The sequence below is a fragment of the Salvelinus fontinalis genome, unplaced genomic scaffold (genome assembly GCF_029448725.1).
Source record: "Salvelinus fontinalis isolate EN_2023a unplaced genomic scaffold, ASM2944872v1 scaffold_0697, whole genome shotgun sequence".
NCBI classification, from domain to species: domain Eukaryota; kingdom Metazoa; phylum Chordata; class Actinopteri; order Salmoniformes; family Salmonidae; genus Salvelinus; species Salvelinus fontinalis.
Window position 1 is genome coordinate 75,670 of NW_026600906.1, and position 21,382 is coordinate 97,051.

At 47.6% G+C, this 21,382-nt stretch overlaps 1 protein-coding gene across 2 annotated transcripts in view; it reads left to right on the top strand.

Moving 5' to 3' along the window:
- Positions 1–21,133, top strand: part of LOC129847083 (ryanodine receptor 2-like) — a 46,119-nt gene extending 24,986 nt beyond the window's left edge. Inside the window, exons 5-9 of one of the 2 annotated variants that reach the window (XM_055914873.1) lie at positions 359–473; positions 7,117–7,249; positions 15,254–15,357; positions 19,775–19,910; positions 20,855–21,133. In XM_055914873.1, the coding sequence (XP_055770848.1) occupies positions 359–473; positions 7,117–7,249; positions 15,254–15,357; positions 19,775–19,910; positions 20,855–21,045 (679 nt within the window). In that variant the 3' untranslated portion in view covers positions 21,046–21,133. The remainder of the gene's footprint in view (positions 1–358; positions 474–7,116; positions 7,250–15,253; positions 15,358–19,774; positions 19,911–20,854) is intronic. The other variant, XM_055914872.1, reaches the window with a different exon arrangement.
- The last annotated feature ends 249 nt before the right edge of the window (positions 21,134–21,382 follow it).

Sequence of the window (21,382 nt, forward strand, 5' to 3'; positions counted from 1 at the left end):
AGTAGCTCCTCACTGCTTGTCTCTTGGTCTGGTCTCTCTACAGACCAGACCAATCTAATGTTTAGTAGCTCCTCACTGCTTGTCTCTTGGTCTGGTCTCTCTACAGACCAGACCAATCTAATGTTTAGTAGCTCCTCACTGCTTGTCTCTTGGTCTGGTCTCTCTACAGACCAGACCAATCTAATGTTTAGTAGCTCTACACTGCTTGTCTCTTGGTCTGGTCTCTCTACAGACCAGACCAATCTAATGTTTAGTAGCTCTACACTGCTTGTCTCTTGGTCTGGTCTCTCTACAGACCAGACCAATCTAATGTTTAGTAGCTCCTCACTGCTTGTCTCTTGGTCTGGTCTCTCTACAGAGACATCATGAATAACAAGGTCTTCTACCAGCACCCCAACCTGATGAGAGCTCTGGGAATGCATGAGACCGTCATGGAGGTGATGGTGAACGTCCTGAGTGGAGGGGAATCCAAGGTAACTGCTCATGAGGGGTGTGTGTGTGTGTGTGTGTGTGTGTGTGTGTGTGTGTGTGTGTGTGCTGTTTATTTTTTTTTTGCATTTGCTCTATTTGTGTATTTTGAAATCCAGGGCCTTCTGCAGTTTTGATCTAGGACCAGGTTCAACCAGTCCATATAGCACTTCACCATGTAAAAGACTGATCCCAGATCAGCACTCTGAGCTGCTTTGGGACCAGGTTCAACCAGTCCATATAGCACTTCACCATGTAAAAGACTGATCCCAGATCAGCACTCTGAGCTGCTTTGGGACCAGGTTCAACCAGTCCATATAACACTTCACCATGTAAAAGACTGATCCCAGATCAGGACCCTGAGCTGCTTTGGGCCCAGGTTCAACCAGTCCATATAACACTTCACCATGTAAAAGACTGATCCCAGATCAGGACTCTGAGCTGCGTTGGGTCCAGGTTCAACCAGTCCATATAGCACTTCACCACGTAAAAGACTGATCCCAGATCAGGACTCTGAGCTGCGTTGGGTCCAGGTTCAACCAGTCCATATAACACTTCACCATGTAAAAGACTGATCCCAGATCAGGACTCTGAGCTGCGTTGGGTCATTAGTGATTGATTATTCAATGATGTTATGTCGTTGATCAAATCAGATGTTATTGGTCACATGGTTAGCAGATGTTACTGGTCACATGGTTAGCAGATGTTACTGGTCACATGGTTAGCAGATGTTATTGGTCACATGGTTAGCAGATGTTATTGGTCACATTGTTAGCAGATGTTATTGGTCACATGGTTAGCAGATGTTAATGGTCACATGGTTAGCAGATGTTATTGGTCACATGGTTAGCAGATGTTATTGGTCACATGGTTAGCAGATGTTATTGGTCACATGGTTAGCAGATGTTATTGGTCACATGGTTAGCAGATGTTATTGGTCACATGGTTAGCAGATGTTATTGGTCACATGGTTAGCAGATGTTAATGGTCACATGGTTAGCAGATGTTATTGGTCACATGGTTAGCAGATGTTATTGGTCACATGGTTAGCAGATGTTATTGGTCACATGGTTAGCAGATGTTATTGGTCACATGGTTAGCAGATGTTATTGGTCACATGGTTAGCAGATGTTATTGGTCACATGGTTAGCAGATGTTATTGGTCACATGGTTAGCAGATGTTAATGGTCACATGGTTAGCAGATGTTATTGGTCACATACACATGGTTAGCAGATGTTATTGGTCACATGGTTAGCAGATGTTAATGGTCACATACACATGGTTAGCAGATGTTATTGGTCACATGGTTATCAGATGTTATTGGTCACATACACATGGTTAGCAGATGTTAATGGTCACATGGTTATCAGATGTTATTGGTCACATACACATGGTTAGCAGATGTTAATGGTCACATGGTTATCAGATGTTATTGTTCCCATACACATGGTTAGCAGATGTTATTGGTCACATGGTTAGCAGATGTTATTGGTCACATGGTTAGCAGATGTTAATGGTCACATACACATGGTTAGCAGATGTTATTGGTCACATGGTTAGCAGATGTTATTGGTCACATACACATGGTTATCAGATGTTATTGGTCACATGGTTAGCAGATGTTATTGGTCACATGGTTAGCAGATGTTATTGGTCACATACACATGGTTAGCAGATGTTATTGGTCACATGGTTAGCAGATGTTATTGGTCACATGGTTAGCAGATGTTATTGGTCACATGGTTAGCAGATGTTATTGGTCACATGGTTATCAGATGTTATTGGTCACATGGTTAGCAGATGTTATTGGTCACATGGTTAGCAGATGTTAATGGTCACATGGTTAGCAGATGTTATTGGTCACATGGTTAGCAGATGTTACTGGTCACATACACATGGTTAGCAGATGTTAATGGTCACATGGTTAGCAGATGTTATTGGTCACATGGTTAGCAGATGTTACTGGTCACATACACATGGTTATCAGATGTTATTGGTCACATACACATGGTTAGCAGATGTTATTGGTCACATACACATGGTTATCAGATGTTATTGGTCACATGGTTAGCAGATGTTATTGGTCACATGGTTATCAGATGTTATTGGTCACATACACATGGTTAGCAGATGTTATTGGTCACATACACATGGTTAGCAGATGTTATTAGTCACATACACGTGGTTAGCAGATGTTATTGGTCACATGGTTAGCAGATGTTATTGGTCACATACACATGGTTAGCAGATGTTAATGGTCACATACACATGGTTAGCAGATGTTATTAGTCACATACACATGGTTAGCAGATGTTATTGGTCACATACACATGGTTAGCAGATGTTATTAGTCACATACACATGGTTAGCAGATGTTATTGGTCACATACACATGGTTAGCAGATGTTATTGGTCACATGGTTAGCAGATGTTATTGGTCACATACACATGGTTAGCAGATGTTATTGGTCACATACACATGGTTAGCAGATGTTATTGGTCACATACACATGGTTAGCAGATGTTATTGGTCACATACACATGGTTAGCAGATGTTATTGGTCACATGGTTAGCAGATGTTATTGGTCACATGGTTATCAGATGTTAATGGTCACATGGTTATCAGATGTTATTGGTCACATACCCATGGTTATCAGATGTTATTGGTCACATGGTTAGCAGATGTTATTGGTCACATGGTTATCAGATGTTATTGGTCACGTACACACGGTTAGCATATGTTATTGGTCACATGGTTATCAGATGTTATTGGTCACATGGTTAGCAGATGTTAATGCGAGTGTAGCGAAATGCTTGTGCTTCTAGTTCCGACCATGCAGTAATAACCAACGAGTAATCTAACCTAACAATTCCACAACTACTACCTTATACACACAAGTGTAAAGGGATAAAGAATATGTACATAAAGATATATGAATGAGTGATGGTACAGAACGGGATAGGCAAGATGCAGTAGATGGTATAGAGTACAGTATATACAAATGAGATGAGTAATGTAGGGTATGTAAACATAAAGTGGCATAGTTTAAAGTGGCTAGTGATACATGTATTACATAAAGTTGGCAAGATGCAGTAGATGATATAGAGTACAGTATATACATATACATATGAGATGAGTAATGTAGGGTATGTAAACATTATATTAAGTGGCATAGTTTAAAGTGGCTAGTGATACATTTTTCATCAATATTCTCATTATTTATTTGTTGATTGATTATGCATTGATGTCATGTCTTTAGTGATTGATTATTCATTGATGTCATGTCTTTAGTGATTGATTATTCATTGATGTCATGTCTTTAGTAATTGATTATTTATTAATGTCATGTCTTTAGTGATTGATTATTCATTAATGTCATGTCTTTAGTGATTGTTTATTCATTAATGTCATGTCTTTAGTGATTGATTAGTCATTGATGTCATGTCTTTAGTGATTGATTATTCATTGATGTCATGTCTGTAGTGATTGATTATTCATTAATGTCATGTCTTTAGTGATTGATTATCCATTGATGTCATGTCTTTAGTGATTGATTATTCATTAATGTCATGTCTTTAGTGATTGATTATTCATTGATGTCATGTCTTTAGTGATTGATTATTCATTAATGTCATGTCTTTAGTGATTGATTATTCATTGATGTCATGTCTTTAGTGATTGATTATTCATTAATGTCATGTCTTTAGTGATTGATTATTCATTGATGTCATGTCTTTAGTGATGGATTATTCATTGATGTCATGTCTTTAGTGATTGATTATTCATTGATGTCATGTCTTTAGTGATTGATTATTCATTGATGTCATGTCTTTAGTGATTGATTATGCATTGATGTCATGTCTTTAGTGATTGATTATGCATTGATGTCATGTCTTTAGTGATTGATTATCCATTGATGTCATGTCTTTAGTGATTGATTATCCATTGATGTCATGTCTTTAGTGATTGATTATTCATTAATGTCATGTCTTTAGTGATTGATTATTCATTGATGTCATGTCTTTAGTGATTGATTATTCATTAATGTCATGTCTTTAGTGATTGATTATTCATTGATGTCATGTCTTTAGTGATTGATTATTCATTAATGTCATGTCTTTAGTGATTGATTATTCATTGATGTCATGTCTTTAGTGATTGATTATTCATTGATGTCATGTCTTTAGTGATTGATTATCCATTGATGTCATGTCTTTAGTGATTGATTATTCATTAATGTCATGTCTTTAGTGATTGATTATTCATTGATGTCATGTCTTTAGTGATTGATTATTCATTAATGTCATGTCTTTAGTGATTGATTATTCATTGATGTCATGTCTTTAGTGATTGATTATTCATTGATGTCATGTCTTTAGTGATTGATTATTCATTGATGTCATGTCTTTAGTGATTGATTATGCATTGATGTCATGTCTTTAGTGATTGATTATGCATTGATGTCATGTCTTTAGTGATTGATTATTCATTGATGTCATGTCTTTAGTGATTGATTATCCATTGATGTCATGTCTTTAGTGATTGATTATTCATTAATGTCATGTCTTTAGTGATTGATTATTCATTGATGTCATGTCTTTAGTGATTGATTATTCATTAATGTCATGTCTTTAGTGATTGATTATTCATTGATGTCATGTCTTTAGTGATTGATTATTCATTGATGTCATGTCTTTAGTGATTGATTATTCATTGATGTCATGTCTTTAGTGATTGATTATGCATTGATGTCATGTCTTTAGTGATTGATTATGCATTGATGTCATGTCTTTAGTGATTGATTATCCATTGATGTCATGTCTTTAGTGATTGATTATCCATTGATGTCATGTCTTTAGTGATTGATTATTCATTAATGTCATGTCTTTAGTGATTGATTATTCATTGATGTCATGTCTTTAGTGATTGATTATTCATTGATGTCATGTCTTTAGTGATTGATTATTCATTGATGTCATGTCTTTAGTGATTGATTATTCATTAATGTCATGTCTTTAGTGATTGATTATTCATTGATGTCATGTCTTTAGTGATTGATTATTCATTGATGTCATGTCTTTAGTGATTGATTATCCATTGATGTCATGTCTTTAGTGATTGATTATTCATTAATGTCATGTCTTTAGTGATTGATTATTCATTGATGTCATGTCTTTAGTGATTGATTATTCATTAATGTCATGTCTTTAGTGATTGATTATTCATTGATGTCATGTCTTTAGTGATTGATTATTCATTGATGTCATGTCTTTAGTGATTGATTATCCATTGATGTCATGTCTTTAGTGATTGATTATTCATTAATGTCATGTCTTTAGTGATTGATTATTCATTGATGTCATGTCTTTAGTGATTGATTATTCATTAATGTCATGTCTTTAGTGATTGATTATTCATTCATTGATGTCATGTCTTTAGTGATTGATTATGCATTGATGTCATGTCTTTAGTGATTGATTATGCATTGATGTCATGTCTTTAGTGATTGATTATTCATTGATGTCATGTCTTTAGTGATTGATTATTCATTGATGTCATGTCTTTAGTGATTGATTATTCATTAATGTCATGTCTTTAGTGATTGATTATTCATTCATTGATGTCATGTCTTTAGTGATTGATTATCCATTGATGTCATGTCTTTAGTGATTGATTATTCATTAATGTCATGTCTTTAGTGATTGATTATTCATTGATGTCATGTCTTTAGTGATTGATTATTCATTAATGTCATGTCTTTAGTGATTGATTATTCATTCATTGATGTCATGTCTTTAGTGATTGATTATGCATTGATGTCATGTCTTTAGTGATTGATTATGCATTGATGTCATGTCTTTAGTGATTGATTATTCATTGATGTCATGTCTTTAGTGATTGATTATTCATTGATGTCATGTCTGTAGTGATTGATTATTCATTAATGTCATGTCTTTAGTGATTGATTATTCATTGATGTCACGTGGTTGTAATTCTGCTAACATTTCTAACGTCACTTCCTGTCCCGGTCACCGTAGTAACATTAGAAACAGAGTTGACTTGTCTGTTCCTTGTCTGTTCCTTGTCTGTTCCTTGTCTGTGACTTGTCTGTGACTTGTCTGCTACTTGTCTGTTACCTGTATGGTACTTGTCTGTTACATGTCTGTTCCTTGTCTGTTCCTTGTCTGTGACTTGTCTGTGACTTGTCTGTGACTTGTCTGTGACTTGTCTGTGACTTGTCTGTGACTTGTCTGTTCCTTGTCTGTGCCTTGTCTGTGACTTGTCTGTTACGTGTCTGTTACTTGTCTGTTACATGTCTGTGACTTGTCTGTGACTTGTCTGTTCCTTGTCTGTTCCTTGTCTGTTACTTGTCTGTGACTTGTCTGTTACTTGTCTTTTCCTTGTCTGTTACGTGTCTGTTACGTGTCTGTTACTTGTCTGTTACTTGTCTGTTACTTGTCTGTTCCTTGTCTGTTCCTTGTCTGTGACTTGTCTGTGACTTGTCTGTTACTTGTCTTTTCCTTGTCTGTTCCTTGTCTGTGACTTGTCTGTGACTTGTCTGTGACTTGTCTGTTACTTGTCTGTTCCTTGTCTGTTCCTTGTCTGTGACTTGTCTGTGACTTGTCTGTGACTTGTCTGTTAAAGGAAATCACCTTTCCTAAGATGGTGGCCAACTGCTGTCGTTTCCTGTGTTACTTCTGCCGCATCAGCAGACAGAACCAGAAGGCCATGTTCGACCACCTCAGCTACCTGCTGGAGAACAGCAGCGTCGGGCTTGGTGAGTGTGTGGTCAACATGGCTCCCTATTCACTACCTAGTACACTACTGCTGACCACCGCCTGAAGGATTGAGACTGAAAGTAGTGCACTTTCTAGGGAGTAGCTTGATATTCTGGATGCAGCCGCTGTCTTTCCATTTAATTCTGATGAGATCTGAGATGCTTTGGTATCCCTGGGGTTTAACACACACTTTAGCTGGAGATAATGGTGTGTGTGTGTCTCTGTGTGTGTTGCCCTCCCTCTCTCTGTGTGTGTTGCCCTCCCTCTCTCTCTCTCTCTGTGTGTGTTTCCCTCCCTCTCTCTGTGTGTGTTTCCCTCCCTCTCTCTGTGTGTGTTGCCCTCCCTCTCTCTGTGTGTGTTGCCCTCCCTCTCTCTGTGTGTGTGTTACCCTCCCTCTCTCTCTCTGTGTTGCCCTCCCTCTCTCTGTGTGTGTTGCCCTCCCTCTCTCTGTGTGTGTGTTGCCCTCCCTCTCTCTGTGTGTGTTGCCCTCCCTCCCTCCCTCTCTCTGTGTGTTGCCCTCCCTCTCTCTCTGTGTGTTGCCCTCCCTCTCTCTGTGTGTGTTGCCCTCCCTCCCTCTCTCTGTGTGTGTTGCCCTCCCTCTCTCTGTGTGTTGCCCTCCCTCTCTCTCTGTGTGTTGCCCTCCCTCTCTCTGTGTGTGTTGCCCTCCCTCCCTCTCTCTGTGTGTGTTGCCCTCCCTCTCTCTGTGTGTTGCCCTCCCTCTCTCTGTGTGTGTTGCCCTCCCTCTCTCTGTGTGTGTTGCCCTCCCTCTCTCTGTGTGTGTTGCCCTCCCTCTCTCTGTGTGTTGCCCTCCCTCTCTCTCTGTGTGTTGCCCTCCCTCCCTCTCTCTGTGTGTGTTTCCCTCCCTCTCTCTGTGTGTGTTGCCCTCCCTCTCTCTCTGTGTGTTGCCCTGCCTCTCTCTCTCTGTGTGTGTTTCCCTCCCTCTCTCTGTGTGTGTTGCCCTCCCCCTCTCTGTGTGTGTTGCCCTCCCTCTCTCTCTCTCTGTGTGTGTTGCCCTCCCTCTCTCTGTGTGTGTTGCCCTCCCTCTCTCTCTGTGTGTTGCCCTCCCTCCCTCCCTCCCTCTCTCTCTGTGTGTTGCCCTCCCTCCCTCTCTCTCTCTGTGTGTGTTGCCCTCCCCCTCTCTCTGTGTGTGTTGCCCTCCCCCTCTCTCTGTGTGTGTTACCCTCCCTCTCTCTCTGTGTGTTGCCCTCCCTCCCTCCCTCCCTATCTGTGTGTTGCCCTCCCTCTCTCTGTGTGTGTGTTGCCCTCCCTCTCTCTCTGTGTGTGTGTTACCCTCCCTCTCTCTCTGTGTGTTACCCTCCCTCTCTCTCTGTGTGTTGCCCTCCCTCTCTCTGTGTGTTGCCCTCCCTCTCTCTCTGTGTGTTGCCCTCCCTCTCTCTGTGTGTGTGTTACCCTCCCTCTCTCTCTGTGTGTTGCCCTCCCTCTCTCTGTGTGTTTCCCTCCCTCCCTCTCTCTGTGTGTTGCCCTCCCTCTCTCTGTGTGTGTTTCCCTCCCTCTCTGTGTGTGTTGCCCTCCCTCTCTCTGTGTGTGTGTTACCCTCCCTCTCTCTCTGTGTGTTGCCCTCCCTCTCTCTGTGTGTGTTGCCCTCCCTCTCTCTGTGTGTGTTTCCCTCCCTCTCTCTCTGCGTGTGTTTCCCTCCCTCTCTCTGTGTGTGTGTTGCCCTCCCTCTCTCTCTCTGTGTGTGTTTCCCTCCCTCTCTCTCTCTGTGTGTTGCCCTCCCTCCCTCTCTCTGTGTGTGTTGACCTCCCTCCCTCTCTCTGTGTGTGTTGCCCTCCCTCTCTCTCTGTGTGTGTTGCCCTCCCTCCCTCTCTCTGTGTGTGTTGACCTCCCTCCCTCTCTCTGTGTGTGTTGCCCTCCCTCTCTCTGTGTGTGTGTTGCCCTCCCTCCCTCTCTCTGTGTGTTGCCCTCCCTCTCTCTGTGTGTGTTGACCTCCCTCCCTCTCTCTGTGTGTGTTTCCCTCCCTCTCTCTCTCTGTGTGTGTTGCCCTCCCTCTCTCTGTGTGTGTTGCCCTCCCTCTCTCTCTGTGTGTGTTACCCTCCCTCTCTCTCTCTGTGTGTGTTGACCTCCCTCCCTCTCTCTGTGTGTGTTTCCCTCCCTCTCTCTCTCTGTGTGTTGCCCTCCCTCCCTCTCTCTGTGTGTGTTGACCTCCCTCCCTCTCTCTCTGTGTGTTGCCCTCCCTCTCTCTGTGTGTGTTGCCCTCCCTCTCTCTCTGTGTGTGTTTCCCTCCCTCTCTCTGTGTGTGTTACCCTCCCCCCCTCTCTGTGTGTGTTACCCTCCCTCTCTCTGTGTGTGTTGCCCTCCCTATCTCTCTGTGTGTTGCCCTCCCTCTCTCTCTGTGTGTGTTGCCCTCCCTCTCTCTGTGTGTGTTGCCCTCCCTCCCTCTCTCTGTGTGTGTTGCCCTCCCTCTCTCTGTGTGTGTGTTACCCTCCCTCTCTCTCTGTGTGTTGCCCTCCCTCTCTCTGTGTGTGTTGCCCTCCCTCTCTCTGTGTGTGTTGCCCTCCCTCTCTCTCTCTGTGTGTGTTGCCCTCCCTCTCTCTGTGTGTGTGTGTTTCCCTCCCTCTCTCTGTGTGTGTTGCCCTCCCTCTCTCTCTGTGTGTTGCCCTCCCTCTCTCTCTGTGTGTGTTTCCCTCCCTCTCTCTGTGTGTGTTGCCCTCCCTCTCTCTGTGTGTGTTGCCCTCCCTCTCTCTGTGTGTGTTGCCCTCCCTCTCTCTGTGTGTGTTGCCCTCCCTCCTTCTCTGTGTGTGTTGCCCTCCCTCTCTCTGTGTGTGTTTCCCTCTCTCTCTGTGTGTGTTGCCCTCCCTCTCTCTGTGTGTTGCCCTCCCTCTCTCTCTCTGTGTGTTGCCCTCCCTCTCTCTCTGTGTGTTTTCCTCCCTCTCTCTGTGTGTTGCCCTCCCTCTCTCTCTGTGTGTTGCCCTCCCTCTCTCTCTCTGTGTGTTGCCCTCCCTCTCTCTGTGTGTGTTGCCCTCCCCCTCTCTGTGTGTTGCCCTCCCTCTCTCTGTGTGTGTTGCCCTCCCTCTCTCTGTGTGTGTTGCCCTCCTTCTCTGTGTGTGTTGCCCTCCCTCCTTCTCTGTGTGTGTTGCCCTCCCTCTCTCTGTGTGTGTTACCCTCCTTCTCTGTGTGTGTTGCCCTCCCCCTCTCTGTGTGTTGCCCTCCCTCTCTCTGTGTGTGTTGCCCTCCCTCTCTCTGTGTGTGTTGCCCTCCCTCTCTCTCTGTGTGTTGCCCTCCCTCTCTCTCTGTGTGTGTTGCCCTCCCTCTCTCTGTGTGTGTTACCCTCCTTCTCTCTGTGTGTGTTGCCCTCCCCCTCTCTGTGTGTTGCCCTCCCTCTCTCTGTGTGTTTCCCTCTCTCTCTGTGTGTGTTGCCCTCCCTCTCTCTGTGTGTGTTTCCCTCTCTCTCTGTGTGTGTTGCCCTCCCTCTCTCTGTGTGTGTTGCCCTCCCTCTCTCTGTGTGTGTTGCCCTCCCTCTCTCTCTGTGTGTTGCCCTCCCTCTCTCTGTGTGTGTGTGTGTGTTGCCCTCCCTCTCTCTGTGTGTGTTGCCCTCCCTCCCTCTCTGTGTGTATTGCCCTCCCTCTCTCTCTGTGTGTTTCCCTCCCTCTCTCTGTGTGTGTGTGTGTGTTGCCCTCCCTCTCTCTCTCTGTGTGTTGCCCTCCCTCTCTCTCTGTGTGTGTTGCCCTCCCTCTCTCTGTGTGTGTGTTGCCCTCCCTCTCTCTCTGTGTGTGTTGCCCTCGCTCTCTCTGTGTGTGTTGCCCTCCCTCTCTCTCTGTGTGTTGCCCTCCCTCTCTCTCTGTGTGTGTTGCCCTCGCTCTCTCTGTGTGTGTTGCCCTCCCTCTCTCTCTGTGTGTTGCCCTCCCTCTCTCTCTGTGTGTGTTGCCCTCCCTCTCTCTGTGTGTGTTGCCCTCCCTCTCTCTCTCTGTGTGTGTTGCCCTCCCTCTCTCTCTCTGTGTGTGTTGCCCTCCCTCTCTCTGTGTGTGTTGCCCTCCCTCTCTCTGTGTGTGTTGCCCTCTCTCCCTCCCTCTCTCTGTGTGTGTTACCCTCCCTCTCTCTGTGTGTTGCCCTCCCTCTCTCTCTGTGTGTTTCCCTCCCTCCCTCCCTCTCTCTGTGTGTGTTACCCTCCCTCTCTCTGTGTGTTACCCTCCCTCCCTCTCTCTGTGTGTGTTACCCTCCCTCTCTCTGTGTGTTGCCCTCCCTCCCTCTCTCTGTGTGTTACCCTCCCTCTCTCTCTGTGTGTGTTGCCCTCTCCCTCTCTCTCTGTGTGTTGCCCTCCCTCTCTCTGTGTGTGGTACCCTCCCTCCCTCTGTGTGTGTTGCCCTCCCTCTCTCTGTGTGTGTTGCCCTCCCTCTCTCTGTGTGTGTGTTTCCCTCCCTCTCTGTGTGTGTTGCCCTCCCTCTCTCTGTGTGTGTTGCCCTCCCTCCCTCTCTCTCTGTGTGTTGCCCTCCCTCTCTCTCTGTGTGTGTTGCCCTCCCTCCCTCTCTCTGTGTGTGTTACCCTCCCTCTCTCTCTGTGTGTGTTGCCCTCTCCCTCTCTCTCTGTGTGTTGCCCTCCCTCTCTCTGTGTGTGTTACCCTCCCTCTCTCTCTGTGTGTGTTGCCCTCTCCCTCTCTCTCTGTGTGTTGCCCTCCCTCTCTCTGTGTGTGTTGACCTCCCTCCCTCTCTCTGTGTGTGTGTTACCCTCCCTCCCTCTCTCTGTGTGTTGCCCTCCCTCTCTCTGTGTGTGTTGACCTCCCTCCCTCTCTCTGTGTGTGTTTCCCTCCCTCTCTCTCTCTGTGTGTGGTACCCTCCCTCCCTCTGTGTGTGTTACCCTCCCTCTCTCTTTGTGTGTGTTGCCCTCCCTCCCTCTCTCTGTGTGTTGCCCTCCCTCTCTCTGTGTGTGTTGCCCTCCCTCCCTCTCTCTCTGTGTGTGTTGCCCTCCCTCCCTCTCTCTGTGTGTGTTGCCCTCCCTCCCTCCCTCTCTCTGTTTGTGTTGCCCTCCCTCCCTCTCTCTGTGTGTGTTACCCTCCCTCCCTCCCTCTCTCTGTGTGTGTTGCCCTCCCTCCCTCCCTCTCTCTGTTTGTGTTGCCCTCCCTCCCTCTCTCTGTGTGTGTTGCCCTCCCTCCCTCCCTCTCTCTGTGTGTGTTGCCCTCCCTCTCTCTGTGTGTGTTGCCCTCCCTCCCTCCCTCTCTCTGTTTGTGTTGCCCTCCCTCTCTCTGTGTGTGTGTTGCCCTCCCTCCCTCCCTCCCTCTCTCTGTGTGTGTTGCCCTCCCTCCCTCCCTCCCTCTCTCTGTGTGTGTTGCCCTCCCTCCCTCTCTCTCTCTCTGTGTGTGTTGCCCTCTCTCTCTCTCTGTGTGTTGCCCTCCCTCTCTCTCTCTCTGTGTGTTGCCCTCCCTCCCTCTCTCTGTTTGTGTTGCCCTCCCTCTCTCTGTGTGTGTTGCCCTCCCTCCCTCTCTCTCTGTGTGTGTGTTGCCCTCCCTCCCTCTCTCTCTGTGTGTTGCCCTCCCTCTCTCTGTGTGTGTTGCCCTCCCTCTCTCTGTGTGTGTTGCCCTCCCTCCCTCCCTCTCTCTGTGTGTGTTGCCCTCCCTCCCTCCCTCTCTCTGTGTGTGTTGCCCTCCCTCTCTCTGTGTGTGTTGCCCTCCCTCCCTCTCTCTGTGTGTGTTGCCCTCCCTCCCTCCCTCTCTCTGTGTGTGTTGCCCTCCCTCCCTCCCTCTCTCTGTGTGTGTTGCCCCTCCCCTCTCTCTGTGTGTGTTGCCCTCCCTCCCTCTCTCTGTGTGTGTTGCCCTCCCTCCCTCCCTCTCTCTGTGTGTGTTGCCCTCCCTCCCTCCCTCTCTCTGTGTGTGTTGCCCTCCCTCTCTCTGTGTGTGTTGCCCTCCCTCCCTCTCTCTGTGTGTGTTGCCCTCCCTCCCTCTCTCTCTCTGTGTGTGTTACCCTCCCTCCCTCTCTCTGTGTGTGTTACCCTCCCTCCCTCTCTCTCTGTGTGTTGCCCCCCCTCTCTCTGTGTGTGTTGCCCTCCCTCCCTCTCTCTGTGTGTGTTGCCCTCCCTCTCTCTGTGTGTTGCCCTCCCTCCCTCCCTCTCTCTGTGTGTTGCCCTCCCTCCCTCCCTCTCTCTGTGTGTTGCCCTCCCTCTCTCCCTCTCTCTGTGTGTGTTGCCCTCCCTCCCTCCCTCTCTCTGTGTGTGTTGCCCTCCCTCTCTCCCTCTCTCTGTGTGTGTTGCCCTCCCTCCCTCTCTCTGTGTGTGTTACCCTCCCTCCCTCCCTCCCTCTCTCTCTGTGTGTTGCCCTCCCTCCCTCCCTCTCTCTGTGTGTGTTGCCCTCCCTCCCTCCCTCTCTCTGTGTGTGTTGCCCTCCCTCCCTCCCTCTCTCTGTGTGTGTTGCCCTCCCTCCCTCTCTCTCTCTCTGTGTGTTGCCCCCCCTCTCTCTGTGTGTGTTGCCCTCCCTCCCTCTCTCTGTGTGTGTTGCCCTCCCTCCCTCCCTCTCTCTGTGTGTGTTGCCCTCCCTCCCTCTGTGTGTGTTGCCCTCCCTCCCTCCCTCTCTCTGTGTGTGTTGCCCCCCCTCTCTCTGTGTGTGTTGCCCTCCCTCCCTCTCTCTGTGTGTGTTGCCCTCCCTCTCTCCCTCTCTCTGTGTGTGTTGCCCTCCCTCCCTCCCTCTCTCTGTGTGTGTTGCCCTCCCTCTCTCCCTCTCTCTGTGTGTGTTGCCCTCCCTCCCTCTCTCTGTGTGTGTTACCCTCCCTCCCTCCCTCCCTCTCTCTCTGTGTGTTGCCCTCCCTCCCTCCCTCTCTCTGTGTGTTGCCCTCCCTCCCTCCCTCTCTCTGTGTGTGTTGCCCTCCCTCCCTCCCTCTCTCTGTGTGTGTTGCCCTCCCTCCCTCCCTCTCTCTGTGTGTGTTGCCCTCCCTCCCTCCCTCTCTCTGTGTGTGTTGCCCTCCCTCCCTCCCTCTCTCTGTGTGTGTTGCCCTCCCTCCCTCTCTCTGTGTGTGTTACCCTCCCTCCCTCCCTCCCTCTCTCTCTGTGTGTTGCCCTCCCTCCCTCCCTCTCTCTGTGTGTGTTGCCCTCCCTCCCTCCCTCTCTCTGTGTGTGTTGCCCTCCCTCCCTCCCTCTCTCTGTGTGTGTTGCCCTCCCTCCCTCCCTCTCTCTGTGTGTGTTGCCCTCCCTCCCTCCCTCTCTCTGTGTGTGTTGCCCTCCCTCTCTCTGTGTGTGTTGCCCTCCCTCTCTCCCTCTCTCTGTGTGTGTTGCCCTCCCTCCCTCCCTCTCTCTGTGTGTGTTGCCCTCCCTCCCTCCCTCTCTCTGTGTGTGTTGCCCTCCCTCCCTCCCTCTCTCTGTGTGTGTTGCCCTCCCTCTCTCTGTGTGTGTTGCCCTCCCTCCCTCCCTCTCTCTGTGTGTGTTGCCCTCCCTCTCTCTGTGTGTGTTGCCCTCCCTCTCTCTGTGTGTGTTGCCCTCCCTCCCTCCCTCTCTCTGTGTGTGTTGCCCTCCCTCCCTCCCTCTCTCTGTGTGTGTTGCCCTCCCTCCCTCCCTCTCTCTGTGTGTGTTGCCCTCCCTCTCTCTCTCTCTCTGTGTGTGTTGCCCTCCCTCTCTCTGTGTGTGTTGCCCTCCCTCCCTCCCTCCCTCTCTCTCTGTGTGTTGCCCTCCCTCCCTCCCTCTCTCTGTGTGTTGCCCTCCCTCCCTCCCTCTCTCTGTGTGTGTTGCCCTCCCTCCCTCCCTCTCTCTGTGTGTGTTGCCCTCCCTCCCTCCCTCTCTCTGTGTGTGTTTCCCTCCCTCCCTCTCTCTGTGTGTGTTGACCTCCCTCCCTCTCTCTGTGTGTGTTGCCCTCCCTCTCTCTGTGTGTGTTTCCCTCCCTCCCTCTCTCTGTGTGTGTTTCCCTCCCTCTCTCTCTCTGTGTGTGTTGCCCTCCCTCTCTCTGTGTGTGTTGCCCTCCCTCTCTCTGTGTGTGTTGCCCTCCCTCTCTCTGTGTGTGTTGCCCTCCCTCTCTCTGTGTGTGTTGCCCTCCCTCTCTCTGTGTGTGTTACCCACCCTCTCTCTGTCCCCAGCGTCTCCCTCCATGCGAGGCTCTACTCCACTAGACGTGGCCGCTGCCTCTGTGATGGACAACAACGAGCTGGCTCTGGCCCTGAGGGAACCAGACCTGGAGAAAGTAAGACAAGGCCCAACTCTAACAGCAAACTAACTTGTTCAGCCCACCCTGTACCCAGTATAGAGATACAGTATGACCACCCTGTACCCAGTATAGAGATACAGTATAGAGATACAGTATGACCACCCTGTACCCAGTATAGAGATATAGTATGACCACCCTGTACCCAGTATATAGATACAGTATGACCACCCTGTACCCAACGTATAGAGGTACAGTATGACCACCCTGTACCCAGTATAGAGATACAGTATAGAGATACAGTATAGAGATACAGTATGACCACCCTGTACCCAGTATAGAGATACAGTATGACCACCCTGTACCCAGTATAGAGATACAGTATGACCACCCTGTACCCAGTATATAGATACAGTATGACCACCCTGTACCCAACGTATAGAGGTACAGTATGACCACCCTGTACCCAGTATAGAGATACAGTATGACCACCCTGTACCCAGTATAGAGATACAGTATGACCACCCTGTACCCAGTATAGAGATACAGTATGACCACCCTGTACCCAGTATAGAGATACAGTATGACCACCCTGTACCCAACGTATAGAGATACAGTATGACCACCCTGTACCCAGTATAGAGATACAGTATGACCACCCTGTACCCAACGTATAGAGATACAGTATGACCACCCTGTACCCAGTATTTAGATACAGTATGACCACCCTGGACCCAGTATTTAGATACAGTATGACCACCCTGTACCCAGTATAGAGATACAGTATGACCACCCTGTACCCAGTATAGAGATACAGTATGACCACCCTGTACCCAACGTATAGAGATACAGTATGACCACCCTGTACCCAACGTATAGAGATACAGTATGACCACCCTGTACCCAACGTATAGAGATACAGTATGACCACCCTGTACCCAACGTATAGAGATACAGTATGACCACCCTGTACCCAACGAATAGAGATACAGTATGACCACCCTGTACCCAACGTATAGAGATACAGTATGACCACCCTGTACCCAGTATAGAGATACAGTATAGAGGAGGTACAGTATAGAGATACAGTATAGAGGAGATACAGTATAGAGGTACAGTATAGAGGAGATACAGTATAGAGGTACAGTATAATGGAGATACAGTATAGAGGTACAGTATAGAGGTACAGTATAGAGGAGATACAGTATAGAGGAGATACAGTATAAAGGAGATACAGTATAGAGGTACAGTATAGAGGTACAGTATAGAGGTACAGTATAGAGGAGATACAGTATAGAGATACAGTATAGAGATACAGTATAGAGATACAGTATAGAGGTACAGTATAGAGATACAGTATAGAGGTACAGTATAGAGATACAGTATAGAGATACAGTATAGAGGTACATTATAGAGATACAGTATAGAGGAGGTACAGTATAGAGATACAGTATAGAGGTACAGTATAGAGATACAGTATAGAGATACAGTATAGAGGTACAGTATAGAGATACAGTATAGAGGAGGTACAGTATAGAGATACAGTATAGAGGAGGTACAGTATAGAGGAGATACAGTGTAGAGGAGGTACAGTATAGAGGTACAGTATAGAGATACAGTATAGAGATACAGTATAGAGATACAGTATAGAGATACAGTATAGAGGTACAGTATAGAGGAACAGTATAGAGGTACAGTATAGAGATACAGTATAGAGATACAGTATAGAGGTACAGTATAGAGGAACAGTATAGAGGTACAGTATAGAGGAGGTACAGTATAGAGGTACAGTATAGAGGAGATACAGTATAGAGGAGATACAGTATAGAGATACAGTATAGAGGAGATAAAGTATAGAGGAGATACAGTATAGAGGTACAGTATAGAGGAGATACAGTATAGAGGAGATACAGTATAGAGGAGATACAGTATAGAGGAACAGTATAGAGGAGGTACAGTATAGAGATACAGTATAGAGGAGATACAGTATAGAGGAGATACAGTATAGAGGTACAGTATAGAGGAGATACAGTATAGAGGTACAGTATAGAGGAGATACAGTATAGAGGAGATACAGTATAGAGATACAGTATAGAGGAGATACAGTATAGAGGAGATACAGTATAGAGGTACAGTATAGAGGAGATACAGTATAGAGATACAGTATAGAGATACAGTATAGAGGTACAGTATAGAGATACAGTATAGAGATACAGTATAGAGATACATTATAGAGATACAGTATAGAGATACAGTATAGAGGTACAGTATAGAGATACAGTATAGAGGAGGTACAGTATAGAGATACATTATAGAGATACAGTAAAGAGGAGGTACAGTATAGAGATACAGTATAGAGATACAGTATAGAGGTACAGTATAGAGATACAGTATAGAGGAGGTACAGTATAGAGATACAGTATAGAGGAGATACAGTATAGAGATACAGTATAGAGGAGATACAGTGTAGAGGTACAGTATAGAGGTACAGTATAGAGGTACAGTATAGAGGAGATACAGTATAGAGATACAGTATAGAGGAGATACAGTGTAGAGGTACAGTATAGAGGTACAGTATAGAGGAGATACAGTGTAGAGGTACAGATCTCTGTCTATTTTTCCTCTCTGATGTTCTCCACGGTGGGGCTCCTCCAGGTTCAATAGGAATCCTAGTTTAGTTCTCTCTGATGTTCTCCACCGTGGGGCTCCTCCAGGTTCAATAGGAATCCTAGTTTATTCCTCTCTGATGTCCTCCACCGTGGGGCTCATCCAGGTTCAATAGGAATCCTAGTTTAGTCCTCTCTGATGTCCTCCACCGTGGGGCTCTTCTAGGTTCAATAGGAATCCTAGTTTAGTCCTCTCTGATGTCCTCCACCGTGGGGCTCTTCTAGGTTCAATAGGAATCCTAGTTTAGTCCTCTCTGATGTCCTCCACCGTGGGGCTCCTCCAGGTTCAATAGGAATCCTAGTTTAGTCCTCTCTGATGTCCTCCACCGTGGGGCTCCTCCAGGTTCAATAGGAATCCTAGTTTAGTCCTCTCTGATGTCCTCCACCGTGGGGCTCTTCTAGGTTCAATAGGAATCCTAGTTTGGTCCTCTCTGATGTCCTCCACCGTGGGGCTCTTCTAGGTTCAATAGGAATCCTAGTTTAGTCCTCTCTGATGTCCTCCACCGTGGGGCTCCTCCAGGTTCAATAGGAATCCTAGTTTAGTCCTCTCTGATGTCCTCCACCGTGGGGCTCTTCTAGGTTCAATAGGAATCCTAGTTTGGTCCTCTCTGATGTCCTCCACCGTGGGGCTCCTCCAGGTTCAATAGGAACCCTCTCCCTCTGCCTCCTCTTCCCTAGGTGGTGCAGTACTAACCCTCTCTCTCTGCCTCCTCTTCCCTAGGTGGTGCAGTACTAACCCTCTCCCTCTGCCTCCTCTTCCCTAGGTGGTGCAGTACTAACCCTCTGCCTCCTCTTCCCTAGGTGGTGCAGTACTAACCCTCTCTCTCTGCCTCCTCTTCCCTAGGTGGTGCAGTACTAACCTTCTCCCTCTGCCTCCTCTTCCCTAGGTGGTGCAGTACTAACCCTCTCTCTCTGCCTCCTCTTCCCTAGGTGGTGCAGTACTAACCCTCTCCCTCTGCTTCCTCTTCCCTAGGTGGTGCAGTACTAACCCTCTCCCTCTGCCTCCTCTTCCCTAGGTGGTGCAGTACTAACCCTCTCCCTCTGCCTCCTCTTCCCTAGGTGGTGCAGTACTAACCCTCTCCCTCTGCCTCCTCTTCCCTAGGTGGTGCAGTACTAACCCTCTCCCTCTGCTTCCTCTTCCCTAGGTGGTGCAGTACTAACCCTCTCCCTCTGCCTCCTCTTCCCTAGGTGGTGCAGTACTAACCCTCTCCCTCTGCTTCCTCTTCCCTAGGTGGTGCAGTACTAACCCTCTCCCTCTGCCTCCTCTTCCCTAGGTGGTGCAGTACTAACCCTCTCCCTCTGCCTCCTCTTCCCTAGGTGGTGCAGTACTAACCCTCTCCCTCTGCCTCCTCTTCCCTAGGTGGTGCAGTACTAACACTCTCCCTCTGCCTCCTCTTCCCTAGGTGGTGCAGTACTAACCCTCTCCCTCTGCCTCCTCTTCCCTAGGTGGTGCAGTACTAACCCTCTCCCTCTGCCTCCTCTTCCCTAGGTGGTGCAGTACTAACCCTCTCCCTCTGCTTCCTCTTCCCTAGGTGGTGCAGTACTAACCCTCTCCCTCTGCTTCCTCTTCCCTAGGTGGTGCAGTACTAACCCTCTCCCTCTGCTTCCTCTTCCCTAGGTGGTGCAGTACTAACCCTCTCCCTCTGCCTCCTCTTCCCTAGGTGGTGCAGTACTAACCCTCTCCCTCTGCTTCCTCTTCCCTAGGTGGTGCAGTACTAACCCTCTCCCTCTGCCTCCTCTTCCCTAGGTGGTGCAGTACTAACCCTCTCCCTCTGCCTCCTCTTCCCTAGGTGGTGCAGTACTTGGCTGGCTGTGGTCTCCAGAGTTGCTCCATGCTAGTGTCTAAAGGATACCCGGACATCGGCTGGAACCCTGTCGAAGGAGAGAGATACCTCGACTTCCTCCGCTTCGCAGTGTTCTGCAACGGTACATCTGCATTTCATACCTATGGACATTTGACTGTGGTCGGTAGATGATCTTGGTTATTTTCATATAATCCTTCATTTCATTATAACATTTGACTGTGGTTGGTAGATGATCTTGGTTATTTTCATATAATCCTTCATTACATTATAACATTTGGCTGTGGTCGGTAGATGATCTTGGTTATTTTCATAAATTCCTTCATTTCATTGTAACATTTGACTGTGGTCGGTAGATGATCTTGGTTATTTTCATAAATTCCTTCATTTCATTGTAACATTTGACTGTGGTCGGTAGATGATCTTGGTTATTTTCATAAATTCCTTCATTTCATTGTAACATTTGACTGTGGTCGGTAGATGATCTTGGTTATTTTCATATAATCCTTCATTTCATTGTAACATTTGACTGTGGTCGGTAGATGATCTTGGTTATTGGTTGGTTTAAGGAAATGTACTATCAATCTGTTAAATACTTCCACGGTCGAGGTTCCATGGTCTCAGGTGAGAGGTATTGTAGTCCATCTTTACCTGTGGTCTCAGGTGAGAGGTATTGTAGTCCATCTTTACCTGTGGTCTCAGGTGAGAGGTATTGTAGTCCATCTTTACCTGTGGTCTCAGGTGAGAGGTATTGTAGTCCATCTTTACCCGTGGTCTCAGGTGAGAGGTATTGTAGTCCATCTTTACCCGTGGTCTCAGGTGAGAGGTATTGTAGTCCATCTTTACCTGTGGTCTCAGGTGAGAGGTATTGTAGTCCATCTTTACCTGTGGTCTCAGGTGAGAGGTATTGTAGTCCATCTTTACCTGTGGTCTCAGGTGAGAGGTATTGTAGTCCATCTTTACCTGTGGTCTCAGGTGAGAGGTATTGTAGTCCATCTTTACCTGTGGTCTCAGGTGAGAGGTATTGTAGTTATGAATGATGTCATCATTTACCTGTCGTCCTATCAGGTGAGAGTGTGGAGGAGAACGCTAACGTGGTGGTGAGGCTGCTGATTCGTCGGCCCGAGTGCTTTGGCCCCGCCCTGCGCGGAGAGGGGGGGAATGGTCTCCTAGCAGCCATGATGGAAGCCATCAAGATATCAGAGGACCCCTGTAGAGACGGGCCCTCCCCTACCTCAGAGGCCAACAGGACACTGTAGGTACCCCTGTAGAGACGGGCCCTCCCCTACCTCAGAGGCCAACAGGACACTGTAGGTACCCCTGTAGAGACGGGCCCTCCCCTACCTCAGAGGCCAGCAGGACACTGTAGGTACCCCTGTAGAGACAGGCCCTCCCCTACCTCAGAGGCCAACAGGACACTGTAGGTACCCCTGTAGAGACGGGCCCTCCCCTACCTCAGAGGCCAACAGGACACTGTAGGTACCCCTGTAGAGACGGGCCCTCCCCTACCTCAGAGGCCAACAGGACACTGTAGGTACCCCTGTAGAGACGGGCCCTCCCCTACCTCAGAGGCCAACAGGACACTGTAGGTACCCC